General features: G+C 46.4%; 4 protein-coding genes across 4 annotated transcripts; 2 read left to right on the top strand and 2 right to left on the bottom strand.

The window, feature by feature from the left end:
• Nucleotides 1-481: 481 nt before the first annotated feature.
• Nucleotides 482-3,961, bottom strand: LOC306919929 (protein strawberry notch homolog 2-like; the record flags this gene model as incomplete). The annotated part of the gene is made up of 1 exon (XM_079496497.1): nucleotides 482-3,961. The coding sequence occupies one exon, from the start codon at nucleotides 3,959-3,961 to the stop codon at nucleotides 482-484; it is 3,480 nt and encodes a 1,159-aa protein (XP_079352623.1).
• A 1,535-nt stretch (nucleotides 3,962-5,496) lies between these two features.
• Nucleotides 5,497-5,766, top strand: LOC306919922 (LYR motif-containing protein 4B-like; the record flags this gene model as incomplete). Its single annotated transcript, XM_079496486.1, has 1 exon — nucleotides 5,497-5,766. The coding sequence occupies one exon, from the start codon at nucleotides 5,497-5,499 to the stop codon at nucleotides 5,764-5,766; it is 270 nt and encodes an 89-aa protein (XP_079352612.1).
• Nucleotides 5,767-8,654: 2,888 nt separating this feature from the next.
• Nucleotides 8,655-11,333, bottom strand: LOC306923454 (phosphofurin acidic cluster sorting protein 2-like; the record flags this gene model as incomplete). Its single annotated transcript, XM_079501555.1, has 1 exon — nucleotides 8,655-11,333. The coding sequence occupies one exon, from the start codon at nucleotides 11,331-11,333 to the stop codon at nucleotides 8,655-8,657; it is 2,679 nt and encodes an 892-aa protein (XP_079357681.1).
• Nucleotides 11,334-12,995: 1,662 nt separating this feature from the next.
• LOC306919915 (cysteine desulfurase-like) lies at nucleotides 12,996-16,034 on the top strand (the record flags this gene model as incomplete). The annotated part of the gene is made up of 2 exons (XM_079496473.1): nucleotides 12,996-13,285; nucleotides 14,765-16,034. 2 exons carry the CDS (start codon nucleotides 12,996-12,998, stop codon nucleotides 16,032-16,034), a joined length of 1,560 nt encoding a protein of 519 aa, XP_079352599.1.
• Between the last annotated feature and the right edge of the window lie 3,219 nt (nucleotides 16,035-19,253).

Below are 19,253 nucleotides of genomic sequence, written 5' to 3'. Positions count from 1 at the left end.
TTTAAGGCCTATTCATAGTCTGGATTGTCGGTGGTTAGGTGACCACCGAACTACAACATGACTTCACGAGCCGCGGTGAAGAGCAAACCACCACCACCGCTCCAGCCCTTCTCTCTGTTTTTACTCACCACCGGTCAACGTTATTTCAGCTCCGGTGGTCAGCTCACCACCGGAGCGGTGGTCACCTCACCACCGAAAATCCAGACTATGAATAGGCCTTTAGATGTACAATCATATTATTATTGTACATATTCATGTCCCTCGTGATTCTCAACCTCTTTCATTTCAAAGACACCCCGGTTTGATATGCATTAGGCCACAGACACTTGAAACCAGTGTTTTATTTTAATCTCTCGCATCCCAATATACATAATATATATATATAATATACATATAATCTTAACTCGTAAACCAACTAAATGGAAAAAGTGGCACTCCAAAATGAGAGATGCAAGACTGGCTCAGATGCAATTTCTCATGTTTATTTGCGAACGCTGAAGCGTTCCGGCAGAGCCTTCTTCAGAGCAGTCTGAGCCAGTCTTTCACCTTTTATTTGAGTGCCACTATTTCCATTTAGTTGGTTTATGAGTATGTTTGTTCCCCTCCTCACAAAGTCACCCCACAGAGCCTGGCGCTCCTTCAACTTGCGTCTCTTACGCACCTCTTTGTCCATTGCCACAAGCTTCTCACGCACCTGGGCTATGCAGTTCCCCGGAATTGTAATGCCAACCTGCTTGTTATGCTGTCTGGTTTTGAGGCGAACTATCTGCAGGATGCTGGAGCTGTTGATGCCGGAGACCACGTCAGCCACACGATTCCACACATGCAGCAGAGTGCCGCACAGCACGTGGTACTGACGGATGCGCATGCCGTGCATACAGTGTTGTCCCTGTTCAATCTTCTTGCATCTCCCATTCCAGTTGGCATGGCTGCACTTCTTGAAGGAGAAGGTGAACTGGTTCTCCCAGCTTGCCTTTGCCTGGTCTGGAGTCACCTTGTGATAACGTTGCAGCAGGCTGTCTAGGCTCTCAGGGAGGACCTGCTTGCCAATGTTGGGCTTGTACACCACACAATACTTACCTTGACCTGGGCTCTGCTTTGCTAGCAGTACACATGGTTGTGTACCTCGTAGCTTGTGAGATAAGTAGAATCCCTCATCAGTGCAGCTGACATTCTTTGCCTTTTCACAGGCCTGTTCCCATGGCATACCTCTATCCACGCTAATCTTGTACAAAACAACCTGTCCGTCCTGAGCATATCCTGTTGTCAGGAAAGTCTCCTGTTTCTCCTCATAGATCTCATTATTACCAGGGGCAAGGTCTAGGATTCCCATGTCAAAATTGCCCTCCTTCTTTTCCTTCTCAATTAGGTAGTCAAAGTTATCATAAAAGTACTGGAAGAGATAGTTCTGCTTGTTTACTTCCAGGCCCAGTATCCGGTTCAAGAACTTATTGATGTTGCAGCGTTTGATACAAAAGATGCCTACATCCACCAGACCACTCTTCATGGCACTGAAGAACTTGGCCTCATCCTCGGGGTAGCCTTTCGGCATGTGTACCTTGTTCTCTATGTGACCCAGGATTGCTTTGATTGTTGTATCCAGAGCCTTGGTACCATACTTGTTTACAAAGTTGTAGTTAACTAGGTTGCTGGACTCAGTGGCTCTTCTATCCCCATGGGTCAATGCACCCAGGCTTTCTAATCTCTTGGCCACGATGGAGGCAAAGCGTCTCTCCCCAGCCAGTTCAGAGATAAGGAAGACGTACTCCGGGGCCATTACCTGATTGGACCGATGTGTGCGACCAAACTGCTGTATGGCTCGGTCTGCACTCCAGGGCAGCTCCAAGGTCATGTGGACCCTGCGCCTCTGGTTCTTCACCCTCTTATCTGCCTGCAGGGAGATACCAGAGCTGGCTGCCTCAGAGATGATGGCCACCAACTTCTCTCCGCTCATAAAGCGGTCTTTTTCCTTGATGTTGATGTATTCGATGTTTTGGCCCTGCTCGGCCCGCGACTCATAGTGTATGCTGCCATCTGGCTGCCGCACCACACGACCCTTACGGCTCGTCATCTCTGAGACTTTATCTGGTCCTCCAAACTTATCAATGAGCTCGTCCAGCGTGTTGAGAGGGAGGTATTTTCCCAGTTCGAATATCTTGTTGAGAAGGCCCTGCTTCATTTCCTCTATCCTGGCTGTTTTGCAGTTAGAGTGGATATTGAACATGACATCGTCGTGGCTTAGCAGGGAGTCTGGTGAGGAGCCGGAGTCCATGTCCATACTGTCCCAGTCACTGCTGTCGTAGTTTCTGAAGATGACACCACCTCTGTCCTCTGTGTACTTAGCTTGCTTGGGCTGGCCGCCCTGTGACTTATGTTTTCTCTTATGTCCTGCCCTCATTTTCTCAGAGGGAAAATGATTCATGACCAGGGCTCGGAAAACACCCTCTGCAAGTGAAACAAATCTGTCGACGTGGCCATTCTCATTCAGGACTTGTCTGGTGCGGGCCTCCCCTGTGGACTGCAGTCCAATGACTATGCACTTCCCAGCCTCCAGCTCTTTCTGGGCCAGTTCCACCAGATAGTCGACCTTGGCTGCGATGCAAAGGTATTTGAAGAATCGCTGGTGGGACCCCCAGAAATGTGCCCACATATGCCTCTTGTTAGTCAGATGCAGCTCGTCTGCTGCGCACGTGAACACCTGCAGAGCCTCCACCCACAGTTGACAAGATTTGTTGTAGACAAGTTTAAAGTCATCGTCCAGGCTGATCTCCTTGACATGAAATGACACACCTGAGAAGCTCAACTGCCTGGCGATGTACATGCCACTCACTTTCATATCCATGGCAACAATCTCCATTGCACCGACACCCCTCTTCTCAATGGCGTGCAGGAAGTCATCAAAAGTTTTAAAGGGTGTGCCATCTCCCCAGATCCCTAGTCGGCTCATATAGATCATGTTCTTTGGCTCAGAGGCACCTGTGGCACTGGCATAGACCACTCTAGCCTGTGGCAGCTTGTTCTGTAGGTCTAGCACAGCCTTGGCCATCTTGGCCTTACAAATACTCTTCATCCAGGCATTTTTTGCTTTGTGGCATTCATCAAAAACAATGACTCCATCAAAATCTGCCGTGCACCAATCCAGGATTTGTTTGATCCTGGTCCGGTACTGCCCTCCTGCATGGCTCTCTCCAATCAAAGCAGCATAGGTCACAAACAGGACTCCTTCTGAGGCAACTATGTCTCCATACTTAATCTTGCTTAAGGCATAAACAGGAATATTGGATGCATCTATGTCTTTGAGATCTCTTTCCGCATCGAATTTCAGATCATTGGATACACTGAACCATAATGTCTTCTTCCTTCCCTTCAGGTAGTTATTCAGTATTATTCCGGCAATGGTGCGTCCCTTCCCCACCCCTGCACCATCTCCGATTAGGAAGCCTGCTCTCTGGTTGTTGAGGAGGATCATCTTGTGCTGTTGGCAGGCATAGATGATGGACTCGAGCTGCAGTGCTGACAACTGGCCACTGTTGATGATGGATTCTGGTATGGAGAGGTTGTAGGTGATGTCCGGTGGAGGGACACTGGATAGTGTGTTGGTCTCTACCACTATGTCCGGATGGGCGATTCCTATGGTGGATTTGGAAGGTTTGTAGTCAGTATAGATTTCTACATGTCCCAGCTGCTCCGTCTCCTCCATCTCTGCATCCTCTTCCTCCTCCTTCTCTGTGGGTGCCGGGGTTGGGCTGCTTTCTATCTTTTCATCTTTGTTGCTCTGAAAGCTTCTGCCACAAAGCTCTAGCTGGCTCTGTGCTGGGCTGTTAGTGGTACTGCTTATGTCCCAGTGGTTGGGCATCATGGCCAGGCTGTCAACCTCCTGGGGTGGGTTGTTGAAGGGGAATCGCGAGTACTGAGTGCTGCTGCTGTTCCAGTGGTATTGATGCTGGTTTCCAGATTGCATAGTATATGTGGGTGGCAACTTTGTTCTCTGAGCATGGAATCCTGCTAGAAGCGGGGTGCTGTTAATGGAAGATACATCTTTAAGCCTTGCTAAATCCTGAAACCTCCTGCTATCATTCAGCTGTAGTAGGCTCTGTGCTGGTGTTCTGTTTACGTCCCAGAAGGTTGGCGCAGTGGCCATGCTATCTATACTGCAGAAGGTCTGGGCGGGAACACTGCTGCTAGGGATGTATTGCCAGTACATTGGTACACCGCTGCATGTAGCATGCTGAGGGAAGGCTACACAAACATTAGACAAAGCGTACATGCAATTATTGCACATTCTCTCCATGATATTTTACTGATATTCTTAATCCAGGATTATACTCTCAAACCCACACAATGTTAGACAAATATTCATATTAATCTCCTCTCTATTGTTTGAAAGGAAGCTTTGACTGCATGTTGAGAAAACAATCAGGGTTGAAATTATCTCCTGATTGCTAACTACTATAGGTTCAACCTATTGTGCGAGCATTTATATTGAGGTGGGGATGTCAGTTCCGAACTCACATTGTGATTGGTAGAGATGCATTGTCAACGTCACCACTCTGTCAACGTCTCCAAATATGGCTGTGAAGTCACTTGTGCGACTGAGACTCCTTGCCTCCAGTTTCTCATGTCTCAAATACAGCACATTCTCCAAGTATGGAAATACAAACAGAGGCTATAGGAAAGAAATATTCAGACAGCTTAGTAACGTAATACTGACTTTTATACTCCTTTAAATGGAGATCCAACAGTGAAAATTAATAAATCCTGTGTAGAACCGGTACCCGGCCGACCTATTGTTGCCGGGATACAATCGCTATCAGAACCCATTTCACAGTAGCCTATATACACACACACACACACACACACACACACACACACACACACACACACACACACACACACACACACACACACACACACACACACACACACACACACACACACACACACACACACACACACACAAACACACACACAAAAGACAGCCTTAGTGCTCTATCATATTACTTGAATCAAAGAGAGGTAAATAACCCCCTACTGATTTTTTTGTTGAACTTTCAAAGCTGGTTCTGAATAGAAATTAGCTACTTCCAATTATACAAACGTAATGGCCCAAACAACTTCATATATGGGCATGTTACGTGGCACTGATCAATCCAGCAGTTTGAGAGATTAGCTCTGGACACACCGGCCGACACTCAGACAGACGGACAGACGGCTATAGCCTCAGTGGAGAGCATATCTCTGCTTGTGGGTTTGAACTCTATATTTGGGAAAGACTGATGTCATCGATATGACATTATCAATGTGACATCAGTACTTAGAGGCCAGTCTAGAGTCATGAAGAACAACACTGGACCTACTCTGATCCCACAGCCTGGAGGGGTGATGCTCTGAGGTTATATTCTGGAGGATACCGTAACAGTATTTGGATATTGAGTTCCCTGGCCTGTGGCAGCGTGCACAAGACGCTTGTTGTTCACGACAGACAAGTTAATCAAAATGCCATCATCCACAAGAACACAGGTTCTGTCTCTGTACAGGATGTTGCTCAGAGAGAGCAGGAGATTCCCCTCATACAACTACAGGACCTATGCTTTGAGGAGGGTGCGTGATGCGTTTCAAGCCAAACGGACAGTCGAGGATTATCAAACTGTCCAGAAACTGATGGAGGACGGATACAAGACACTGGCCCTCATACAGAGACAGGTGTCCATAGGTAAGATGTTCTCCACTCAGAGGACCATCATGGAGAGGAAGGAAAGTTGTTGAGAGATGACAAGGAGGAGAGAGGCAGGACGGTGGGCACGTGCACAGATAGCCACGGGGTGGTGCTAGATCACCGGCCCTTTTGCTCTCTGGACAGCATGAAGTGCCCTCTTCCCAAAAGGAAAATAAAAATCACACTCTTGTGAAGTGAGGGGTGCTCTTATCATCATACATCATCATGTATCATCTCATACTGGCCAATCAGAATGCCTGTTGCCTGTGATTGGTTAGCTGATTTTCTCGTTTACTTTTTTTTTTCTGACGTAATTTCTCCGTTCATCGTCAATGGCAAAACGTGAGACGGGCGGGGACAAAATTTAGCGGACATTTGACTGGAATTATCTTACCGTGGTCAATGGCAAATCTTGAGACGTGTGGGGACAAAAACTGTTTATAGAAAGGGCTAGTGCCCCTTAAAAATCACTTGTGTGAAGTGAGGGGCGCTCTTATCATCATGCATCATCTCATACTGGCCAATCACAATGCCTGTTGCAGTTTAAAATTTACCTTCAATGTCAATGGCATTAAATGTTTGTATGTTTAATTTACGTCATATTTAGCAGACATTTGACCTAATTTGTCCGTTCATTGTCAATGGCAAATCTTGAACGTGTGAGGCCATGATTTAGCGGACATTTGACCTGAATTCCCCTTTCATTGTCAATGGCAAATCTTGAGACGTGTGGGGACAAAAGCTGTTTATAGGAGGGGCTAGGCTAGCGCCCCTCAAGAATCACACGTGTGTTAAGTGAGGGGTGCTCTTCTTATCATCATACATCGGCCAATCAAATCATCACATTCCGTGCTACAGACACACACAAAGCTGTGCATAGGAGGGGCTAGCACCGCTCACAGAATGCTCTGGTGTGTCATGTACTTCTAATTTAGTCCATCTACTTCCTGTAAATAGACTTAGAAAAAATCACACCCGTGTGAAGTGAGGGGCGCCCTTATCATTGTACTGGCCAATCAGAATGCCTGTTGCCTGTGATTGGTTAGCCGATTTGCTCGTTTACATGTGACGTACATTTTCCCTTCAATGTCAATGGCGTTTAATGTTTTGATGTTTAATTTACGTCATATTTAGCGGACATTTCACCTAATTTATCAGTTCATTGTCAATGGTAAATCTTGAGACCTGTGGGGACAAGATTTAGCGGACATTTGACTTGAATTCCCCTTTCGTTGTCAATGGCAACGCAAATCATGAGACGTGTGGGGACAAAAGCTGTTTATAGGAGGCCATCAATAAAACCAGTTTTCTAATCATATAACAAGAGGCTCTTTGAAATCTGCTTTAAGAAGAAATACTTGTTGTTGGCTAAAGTTCAGAAATGAAAATCATATGCTCATGTGACTTAATCAATGTACACCATTTGGAAGTGTGTTAAACTCCTCATTCCATTACAGTAGTGGACTCTGGTTATATTACCTCATGCTCAGCTGGCTAAAGTGGTGGCACTGCAGTAGATTGGGCCTATGTTCTCCTCACACTGTAGCTCTCATGTTTTGGCTGAACCCACTGCAGGTGGTCAAATTATGGAAAATGGAGGAAAATAGGCAGAAATAGGTTTCATATAGCCACATCCATCTTGCTCTGCTCTGTGTTGTTTCTCCGCATCGCTCAGGTGAATTATTCTTTGACTCTGTAACAAACGATGGGACTATTTTCAGCTGGATTTTCATGAAATGGAGGTACAATTAAGACGCCGTGATTCTTCAATGGTTAGTGTAAACACCGGCAGGGAACATAACTTATTATTATGATTTATAATGCAGTAATTGTGTTAAATGGGCATATTATGTCCAAATACTCACCTGATAAAATGAACATTCACTTGTTGTTCTCAGTGCCACCAAACAATGGTGGCAGATAATCTGTTTTCAATGGGCTGCCAATAGAAATACAGTTGAACATGCATGCGCAGGCAAGTGGTTCATTTATTTGTGTATTAATTCTGGCTACTTATTTATTTAAATAAGTGTTAAATAGCTCTATAGGCTATTCTGGTAGTAATCATTGAGTGTTCAGTAACAGGGGTCCCCCGGTTTCTATATACAGCTATTTAGTAAGCAGAAAGTTCATGTTCAGGTTGGGTACCAACTTAAGTTCATCCAACCAGGAGAGGCATACATACAGGCTACAGCAGGATAAACAAGTTTGAAGTAATAATTCCTTTGAACACTTTCACAGGCCTATAATTTAATTCTAATATAATGCCAAATTGAAAATGAATGGTTAACGATATTCAGAAATACAGCAAAATATCATTTGTAAGTAATATCTTACTATAGTAACTAGGCTACTGCATAGGCCTATACATCACTGTTTTTGTGGCCTAGTTGTGAAACAATTAACACTTTCCCCAAATGCAGAAGGCCAGTTGCAACTTTTCTGTTTTGAGCGTGTCCTATAACAACACCATTTGTCTTTGTAGGCACATGTAATTGTTGCAAAAATGTGATGGTCGTGGTAGTCAAAACAACCACGATTCAAGATTGTTATTGTTACGACTAGGTTAGTACACAGTACACAGTATGATTGTAGGGAAATATGGGGTTGAAAAAAACAGTGGCAAATGGTCTCACACACAGGCACCACTACACAATACACATCAGCATCATGCTTATCCATTGTCCATAACAAGAAAACTATACAAAATTATAAAACACCTTGACCAAAATGTGGCAAAATGGTCAGGGTAAAAAAAACACACATTTGAGGCAGCAGTGCAGTAACTTTCAAAATAGGGAATCCAGTTGGGGACCCCCTGGAACTCCATCAAGGACCCGCTGGAGGGAGTAAGGTTTCTCTAGTAGGCCCAGGGAGTTGGGTTACCGCTCTTTCTCTGTATGCCCGTTATGAGTGCAGGGGTGGTCAGTGGATATGGTCACATGGGTTTAGTGTAACCGAAGACTCCCACAGGGAAATGCTTGACGTGCGTTGGCCACTGGGCGGCTATCTGGAAAAACTTGACATTGTTCCACTCGACTCCGTCGATAATCACTTTCAGCATGGTGTGCTGATGCTTGGCTGTGCAGACTAACCTGCTAATACCATCGATCACTTGGCTCTTAGTGTCCATCTCTTTCTCCTTGAGCTTCTTGCTGAGGAAAATCACTTTCTTGTTCTTGGTGACCACAGTCATAGCCATACTGGGAGGAGGGGGGAGTTCGCCACAGCCGGTGCCGCCGTAGGGCAGTCTGCTGACTTGGAGAGAGCAGAAGTTTCCTTTCAGGGTGTTTTTCCGCACATCTCTCTTCTCTCCATCCTTCTTCTTCTCTGGGCCCTGCCATGTCCAGTAGTCCACCTGGAGCCCCATCACCTCACCACCGGTGCATGGACAACCTGCTCCAGAGAGGCCTGTGGAGATAGAAGGGGACTGAGAAAGTGGACTCCCTATCTCTTTACCATACAGGCCAGCCAACGGGGGAGTCTGTGACGACAGAATGCCAGTGTTACTACCCCCCATGGCATCGTCCGGGTCCACTGAGGTCGAGAGGCTGTGCTCCACAATACCAACCTTTACAACATCCACAAATGGCACAAATTCCTGACAGGAGTCAACATTCTTCTGTTTGTAGGTGAGCATGGCTTCTGAGATGGGGAACTGGTGGGACACGTTAGCACCAGCCAGATACTCAACAACTCGTCCTGCTACATCGATGCAAACTGAGGTGGGCCGTTCCATCCTACGGAACAGCTCCCTCCATGCTGTGTCCATGAAGATGCTGTTGAATCTGCTGTCAAATGAGGCTATATACTTAGCCAAGGGGTTTGAACCTATGGGGATGACCAGGAAGACGATGTAGTTGAGCCAGTCGGGCGTTTTGTTGGCCAGCTGCTCCACGAAAAACCTCAGGATGGTGCTCAGGTAGCTCTGGTCCCCCACCACCGCCACCTTGATGGTGGGCAGGGCCTCCACATGGCAGTTACAGAATCTCTGGATGCGGGTGAAAATAGTATTGAAAGCAGCCTGCACATCGGCAGCAGAGCAGGTGGATACGATGGGCTGTTCCTGTTCATGGAGCACCTCCGCTACATACCGTCCTTGCCATTCCATGGTGTTGACGAGGATGATGCTCTCTGGCAAGCACTCATCAGAGATGAGTATCTGATTCAGCTGGTCGTATACAGACATCCTGGGAGCCAGTGCTCTGGAGTCTGAAGAGCACCCGCTGTCCACGCAGATGCTGGATGTGCTGTTGGGCCATCGCTGACACTTGTTCTCCACTTTGCTGGGTAACATTTGGGACTCTGTCTTGAGTGTGCCCACTGTGGTGTCGGCCAGTTCGGTAATGACATCCCAGCTGCTTCTCACCTCCTCGGGCTCTGTACCAACATCATCCATCTCTGTCTCCATGGCAGGCGTGTCTTCAACTCTGTCACATTGATAATTGTCCCCTTGCACTTTAAATTTGTCAACAGCCAGAAATCCTCCACCAGGGAAGGACAGTTGTCTTTCTTGGATCTTTTGGCTGTGTACGCGTCCAATCTCTGTATGGGAGCTGGAGTGGGACATCCCTTCAAAAAACGGCTTGAGTTGTGGCCTGGGCATGCTGATGATACTCTCATTGTCCTCCATCTCTGATCCACTATCACTCTGGTTGTATGCCTCCAAGCTGTGATACAGCAAATCCAGGTCCTCCTCCACTTCCTGAGTCTGGTTTACTGGGTCCAAGTCCAGGACCCCGTCAGTTACCTTGAACTTCTTCAGCAAAGCCACAAACTTCTGCTTGAAGTTTGGGTGCCTGGTCATAGGAGAGGTACGGCTCATTTTCCTCCTCACCTTTTTCTTCAGCTTCCTGACCAAATCGTCATAGAGATCACTGGCTTCCTGCTCTGACAAATAACTGTCATCATCTTCCTCTGAACAGGTCATGTAAGGGGAGCGGTCTGAGGTTTTGGTCTTGCGTCTGGCCCGGCCACTACTGTCCTCATGGTCGATGGGTTGGCTGGACAGAGAGTACACAGTTATCTCCGCCACACGCACTGGCGGCTCCTTCACCTTGCTATATAGATGAAGTATGTGTTCTCTGTCTGTCGGGTGTTGCATCACATCTGTCATATCAATGACTCCTTCAGCCAAAGTCTTGTAGCCCAGGATGGTGTGGTGCTTGTAACGCTTTCTTCGCTGCAGCATAATCTGGAGTCGGTTGGCCCTCTTCAGAAAATGGGGATACTGTAAGGAGAGGTGAAGCTCCAGATCAGTCTCCATTGGGCCACTAGGTGGGAGAACATACTCGTGTGATCTCAGGAGCCTTTTGTAACCCTGTATTTTCACAGCTATAGACAGGGAGTTGAGTTCTTTATCCATTTCTTTCAGGACAATGAGTTTCTTCAACGTGAGACTGCAAAGCCTTGGAACACAGCTTGGGGATGATCGGTCTAACTCCCAGGTTGCGATGATGTTCATAGGCACGGGCGCCGTGCCAGAGTTCGAACCCAGGACACCAGCCCCGGTGACCGCTCCTGTCGGGAAGGTGGTCAGTGCTGGTCCACTGCCGCCACTGCTTGGGTTCGGGAACCCGGATCGAATGCCTGGTCTATCTAAAGCAGCTGCCGCCATCAACTGCCTGTGAAGAGTTGAGCTAACTGTCAGTGTGGGAGCTAGCCCTCTCTTTATGACACTTGTCCTTTTTTACTGTGCCTAGCGGGATACCTGTGTTAACCTACTGATGTCACAAAGACATAACCATATATGGAGTTCTCACTACAGCTGCGCCCAAATATGGTTTATGTCATCTAATCTAACTGTGTCAATATGATGTAAGATTCAAACGATTCAGGTGGCTCCATATATGGAGCTCCACTTCAACCATGATCATATATGGAGCTCCACTTCAACCATGATCATATATGGAGCTCCACTTCAACCATGATCATATATGGAGCTCCACTTCAACCATGATCATATATGGAGCTCCACTTCAACCATGATCATATATGGAGCTCCACTTCAACCATGATCATATTATGGAGCTCCACTTCAACCATGATCATATATGGAGCTCCACTTCAACCATGATCATATTATGGAGCTCCACTTCAACCATGATCATATATGGAGCTCCACTTCAACCATGATCATATATGGAGCTCCACTTCAACCATGATCATATATGGAGCTCCAGGTTGACCATTATGTCAGAAGAAGTACATGAGATTGCTCACTCAAACATCTTGAGTAATCATGGCGATCTAACGTGAAATCCTCTCATCCTTTCATAGTACTTTGTGAGTGTGTGTGTATGTGTCCCTTTTGTCCCTTTTATGCCCTATATGATCCATGAAATCTCCCAAGTTGGTGTGTCATCGATATGACATCATAGTACTGATGTCATAGACTGATCTCCTATACTCCGATAACGTCTTGATCGGTCTAGGCTCCATATTTGGGCATGCCTGACATGTAACTCCATATATGGATATAAAAGAACGGGTACTTTGACAACTGGTAGCCATACCATGGTACCATGCATGGTAGCGTTGAGTTGCTGCGAGAGTGAGTTCTAGCCAACACCAACTCGGGATTCCTGGATCGCTGCCATCCACAATATCCTATCCAACATCAGGTTCTTGAGCTCTGCAGTGTTGTTAGCCAAGTGTCGCGCCGCAGCACGTCTACATAGGTGGTACGCTCCTTTCCCCTCCTGGCTTCGCCCTGGGTTGGCTCCCATAGGGTCAATTTACTTGCCTCAAGTTCTGGGTGCCTGATGCAGTGCCCTGCAGCCTCATCCTTCTCTCTCTGACTTTGTCCGTGACCCGTTAAGGTAGGTCTCCATAGAGGTCCACATTTCTGATGTGGTCCATCCATGTGACACCTAGTGCCATTCGTAGCATTCTTGTGTAGACTCCATCCAGGGCTTTTTCCTGTTGTACTAAGAGGGTCCATGTCTTGCCCCCATACAGCAGTACTTACTCCACAGTAGCTATGAACAGCCGCCTCTCTGGTAGCCAAACCATGCATTAATGCATGGTTTGGCCATCGTTCCAGTCTTCCAGACTTGCATCATTCCCGAGTATAGTATAGTGATGAATTCCAGAAATCTTTGTCTGTCTCTTCATGCCCAAATATGGACATGTCTGATGTCATTGTGCCGATGTCATAGATGACTGTCATAAACTGGCCTCCAATAAGAACCTTGATAATGGGTACTGCACTAGTGAGACGGAAATACTAGGATTGTTGATCTTTCCCTTTAATAGCCAAGTTCTAATAAAGAGCGATATGGATGACACAGGCACTGAATGGATGTTCCGTGACACGCGTGACTTGTCGGGGATGGATGATGACCCTTCATCTTATTACAACATCCAGCGACAGTCACTGCTGCACACGTCGCTGGTCAAGCTGCATCAATACAACAAGCGGGCAGAACCCGACCTGCGTCGTTCCGTTCTCATCAGTAACCTGGTGCAGAACCTCCAAGAGGAAATGGACCAGGATGGAAACTGCCGGGTGCTGTTTCCCGAGGAAATGGACTTGTCCCAGCGGCCCGTGGCCAGTGGCGAGCTTTTGTACCAGCCTCCATCTGTGTACCAGGACCTTTTGACCTTTGACCCCTATCCTGAGGAGGAGGAGTCATACTGCTGGGAGGAGGAGGAGGATGATGATGAGTCTTTCTGGGAGCATCATGACCTGGAGCAGGGGTCTTCAACGTTTTTCAGACCAAGAAACCTGTATCTAAGAGATAGATGAAGTAGGGACCCCCACTACATTGTATACAACTGTGTTACAGATTAAACATGGCATAGATGTCATAGATGGCTTCATAGACTTGTTTGACAGCACTGCCATCAGTGTTGTTAGATTCATATCAACGTGTATCTTCAGACATTTAACCACTCAAACCATCAATACTTAGTAAACTTGACCATTCACTCCGTACACAGCTTTTTGTCCCTCTCTTCGCCAAAAAGTAGTAGTTCTGCTATTCTTGGCTAAATTCTCATTAGAATAGGGATGCAATGCTGGGGATCAAGTGGTTCATTAGTGACCCCCTGTAGTAACTCTGATGACCCCCTAGGGGTGCCAGACCCCCTGTTGAAGACCCCTGACATAGTGGAGAAGGTCATCAGCCCCAGGTCCATTCTAGGAAAGGAGTTGACAGAGGAGGTGGACCTACTCTATATCAATCTCGACGCAGTCTACACTAAAATCCTCAGTGTTAGTTTGACTCCGGGCATGTACAGGTGTACACTCTCAAGGACCACTTTGAGAACTGCTCTAGCACGGCTCAATCCTTGCATCGTGCACCCAATAATGTAGGTGCATTATTACCACTTAATTGATTTACTGCTGTCGGTTTTTATCATTTAAAGTTCAAATATACCACAGATATGTAAAGAGTATTTAGTACAATAAATACTCTTTAGATATCTGTGGTATATCTGAACTGTATATGCAGTAAGTGATTTTCTTGTCGTGGCCATGTGCATTTATCATTTTCAAGGCATGTTATGATCAATCAATTGATTGTGTTCCAGCTTGGATCGACAGAACAAATTCAAGTTCCTATTTAGCGGTATCACAATGAAAACTCACAAAGTGTGAAAAAACTTCACAATTATGTGAGAAAACAAACATGTTTACTTACTGAATAATTTGGTGATTTGGCACTGAGGAGAAACATAGATGTTGACAGACAGCTACCAAATTACTCAGTAAGTTTGTTTTCTCAAATAATTGTGAATGTTTTTCACATTTTGTGAATTCATTCATGATCCCAGTTTCCGACATCCCACTTACAAGACTGACATCAACATGACATCATCAATATGATGTCATCAACATGACAGCAGAGTTTGGAAGTACATGGCTTGATGCTGAACTGACATTTTCTCCTGAACACTTAGACAATCAACAACCTGTCTTGTTCTGCAGAACTCGTGTTGTGTTGAACTTGAATTATTGTTGTCGTTTGCTATTGTTTTGATGTCCCGGCCGGGGAGGATGCTTCTGTCGTCTATCAGGAGGTTCTCTGTCCTCCCACTCAGATATGGACCAAACCAGCAGCCCAAAGACTCCATAAAGAGTGGTGAACTGGAGAGAGACAACCTTCGACCTATCTACATGGACTTCCAGGCCACCACCCCCGTGGACCCCAGGGTGCTGGACGCCATGATGCCCTACCAGGTCAATCACTACGGCAACCCTCACTCCAGAACGCACGCCTACGGCTGGGAGAGCGAGAGAGCTGTGGAGAAAGCGAGGAAGCAGGTAGCCGATCTCATAGGGGCGGATCCCAAAGAAATCATCTTCACCAGCGGTGCCACGGAGGCCAACAATCTGTCGATCAAAGGCGTGGCGAGATTCTACAAGGCTTCGAGGCGCCACCTGATCACGACACAAACTGAACACAAGTGTGTTCTAGACTCCTGCCGTGTTCTGGAGGCAGAAGGATTCAGGGTCACTTATCTGCCAGTCCAGTCCAGTGGCTTAGTGGACCTGCAGCTCCTAGAGGACTCTATTGGTCCAGACACCTCTCTGGTGTCAGTGATGACAGTCAACAACGAGATAGGTGTCAAACAACCTATCAAGGCCATAGGTCAGTTATGTCGCAGCAAAGGAGTGCATTTTCATACTGACGCAGCTCAGGCTGTAGGGAAAATTCCCCTTGACGTCAACGACTGCAAGGTCGACCTCATGTCCATCAGCGGACACAAGATATACGGTCCTAAAGGCATAGGGGCTCTGTTTGTGCGTCGCAGGCCCAGAGTACGCCTGGAGCCGCTACACAGTGGTGGTGGCCAGGAGAGAGGCCTGCGCTCTGGCACTGTCCCCACCCCTCTGGCTGTAGGCCTGGGAGCTGCATGTGAGATTGCCATACAGGAGATGGAGTACGATCATCACAGAATATCTACACTCGCTGAACGTCTGATGAGGAAGATCACATCTGGACTCACCGATGTCATCATGAACGGAGATCCGGAACACAGATTCCCTGGCTGTATAAACCTGTCCTTTGCCTACATAGAGGGGGAGAGTCTATTGATGGCTCTGAACGATGTGGCCCTGTCATCGGGAAGCGCGTGCACGTCTGCATCTTTAGAACCATCTTACGTTCTCAGAGCGATCGGAGCGGATGAGGACTTGGCGCACTCCTCTATCAGGTTCGGTATTGGCAGGTTCACCACTAAGGAGGAGGTGGATTACACCGCGGCCAAATGCATTGAAAAGGTTCAAAGACTGAGAGACATGAGTCCTCTGTGGGAGATGGTCCAAGAAGGAATCGACATCAAAAGCATCAACTGGACGCAGCACTAGACTCCGCCCTCTTCCAGCTCAGCTAATCAGCTTGGAGAGACATGATGGCATTGCGTACTATACTTCCGGCCTTGTTTTTCATTACAATACTGCTGAACGCAAACATCCAATCATATCCCAAATTGTGATCGCATGTTGAGGGGCCTCTATAGAGTGCACGTCAAACCGTGTTCACTTCTGCCCATAGGGAGCACCACAAATAAAAACAGTTGCACAAACTAGATCTATGCTCCGAGGAGCACACCTGTCTAGTTAACTTCAATTTGATGAAGGAAGTTAACAGGGCTCTGATCGGGCTGAAACCTTGCTCAGATTTGGAGTCATGCGTCATAGACAACTGACATTGTAGATGATGATGTCACATGTTGGCCACATGAAGGTCAAGATCGAAACTGGAGCCACGCCGGTCCCATCTGGATCCCAAGATCCTCGATTACATTTTTGAGGGGTGCTAGCCCCTCCTATATCCAGCTTTTGGTGAAGCTCTGAGCTGAAGCAGCTCTTCCACACCAAAGACCACCACCACCTCCTCCAGGACGTCACATCCAAACCGCCACCCACCAAGGACAAAGGTCAATGTCCATCTGTCTCTACATGTGGGGACTGCGAGGACAGTTGTGGCTCAGCTGGAGAAGCCGCTTAGTAAAAAGATGGAGAAGCTGTATGATGCTGAGCTGAGGAGAATCCAGCAATAGGCTATGCAATGGATGTAACTCTGGACCCTGATACGGCATATCCCAAGCTCATGCTGTCTGGTGCTGGAAAACAAGTAAATCATGGAGATCTCTTTAAAGTAAAAACGATAGTGGTAAAAACTCTCCTCTCGCCTATCAATCACACTGATTAGACTAATCCTTACATGACTGTTACTTTGCATGTACATGTTAATTTGTTTACTAGATTTAATATCGTTGAGTTCACAAAGTGCATTATAACATGAGAACATGCACATTTCTACCACCAATTTGTAAAGGTTCTTAGTGTTGAATTAATCAAATATGTAACATATCACTAGGTTCGTGAATATTGCATATTACTACTGCAACAACTATTGCATCAATTGACAATTTAGAAAATGTTACAAAACCGTTTTTCTTACATTTTTGCATTCTTACTGGTCCTTCACAGATTCCACTGTCTTCTGCAAACATAAATTGTATTGGGCAAAGGCCAAAATAAAGCAATGTGGGCAATGTTGGATTTGTTGTAGGGTATACATTTTCTTTTATCAGATTTTGAATATCCTTAGAGTGGAAAGGATTGTTCTGATGAGAAATAAATTACTGTACAGTACTGTAGGCAAATATTTGCTGGGGATCAAGTGGTTCATTAGTGACCCCCTGTAGTAACTCTGAGGACCCCCTAGGGGTGCCAGACCCCCTGTTGAAGACCCCTGACATAGTGGAGAAGGTCATCAGCCCCAGGTCCATTCTAGGAAAGGAGTTGACAGAGGAGGTGGACCTACTCTATATCAATCTCGACGCAGTCTACACTAAAATCCTCAGTGTTAGTTTGACTCCGGGCATGTACAGGTGTACACTCTCAAGGACCACTTTGAGAACTGCTCTAGCACGGCTCAATCCTTGCATCGTGCACCCAATAATGTAGGTGCATTATTACCACTTAATTGATTTACTGCTGTCGGTTTTTATAATTTAAAGTTCAAATATACCACAGATATGTAAAGAGTATTTAGTACAATAAATACTCTTTAGATATCTGTGGTATATCTGAACTGTATATGCAGTAAGTGATTTTCTTGTCGTGGCCATGTGCATTTAGCATTTTCAAGGCATGTTATGATCAATCAATTGATTGTGTTCCAGCTTGGATCGACAGAACAAATTCAAGTTCCTATTTAGCGGTATCACAATGAAAACTCACAAAGTGTGAAAAAACTTCACAATTATGTGAGAAAACAAACATGTTTACTTACTGAATAATTTGGTGATTTGGCACTGAGGAGAAACAGATGTTGACAGACAGCTACCAAATTACTCAGTAAGTTTACATGTTTGTTTTCTCAAATAATTGTGAATGTTTTTCACATTTTGTGAATTCATTCATGATCCCAGTTTCCGACATCCCACTTACAAGACTGACATCAACATGACATCATCAATATGATGTCATCAACATGACAGCAGAGTTTGGAAGTACATGGCTTGATGCTGAACTGACGTTTTCTCCTGAACACTTAGACAATCAACAACCTGTCTTGTTCTGCAGAACTCGTGTTGAGTTGAACTTGAATTATTGTTGTCGTTTGCTATTGTTTTGATGTCCCGGCCGGGGAGGATGCTTCTGTCGTCTATCAGGAGGTTCTCTGTCCTCCCACTCAGATATGGACCAAACCAGCAGCCCAAAGACTCCATAAAGAGTGGTGAACTGGAGAGAGACAACCTTCGACCTATCTACATGGACTTCCAGGCCACCACCCCCGTGGACCCCAGGGTGCTGGACGCCATGATGCCCTACCAGGTCAATCACTACGGCAACCCTCACTCCAGAACGCACGCCTACGGCTGGGAGAGCGAGAGAGCTGTGGAGAAAGCGAGGAAGCAGGTAGCCGATCTCATAGGGGCGGATCCCAAAGAAATCATCTTCACCAGCGGTGCCACGGAGGCCAACAATCTGTCGATCAAAGGCGTGGCGAGATTCTACAAGGCTTCGAGGCGCCACCTGATCACGACACAAACTGAACACAAGTGTGTTCTAGACTCGTGCCGTGTTCTGGAGGCAGAACCGTGTTCACTTCTGCCCATAGGGAGCACCACAAATAAAAACAGTTGCACAAACTAGATCTATGCTCCGAGGAGCACACCTGTCTAGTTAACTTCAATTTGATGAAGGAAGTTAACAGGGCTCTGATCGGGCTGAAACCTTGCTCAGATTTGGAGTCATGCGTCATAGACAACTGACATTGTAGATGATGATGTCACATGTTGGCCACATGAAGGTCAAGATCGAAACTGGAGCCACGCCGGTCCCATCTGGATCCCAAGATCCTCGATTACATTTTTGAGGGGTGCTAGCCCCTCCTATATCCAGCTTTTGGTGAAGCTCTGAGCTGAAGCAGCTCTTCCACACCAAAGACCACCACCACCTCCTCCAGGACGTCACATCCAAACCGCCACCCACCAAGGACAAAGGTCAATGTCCATCTGTCTCTACATGTGGGGACTGCGAGGACAGCTGTGGCTCAGCTGGAGAAGCCGC

Source organism: Electrona antarctica (assembly GCF_951216825.1).
Source record: "Electrona antarctica genome assembly, chromosome: 1".
Classification (NCBI taxonomy): Eukaryota; Metazoa; Chordata; class Actinopteri; order Myctophiformes; family Myctophidae; genus Electrona; species Electrona antarctica.
This window is presented reverse-complemented; position numbering and strand designations above follow the sequence as displayed.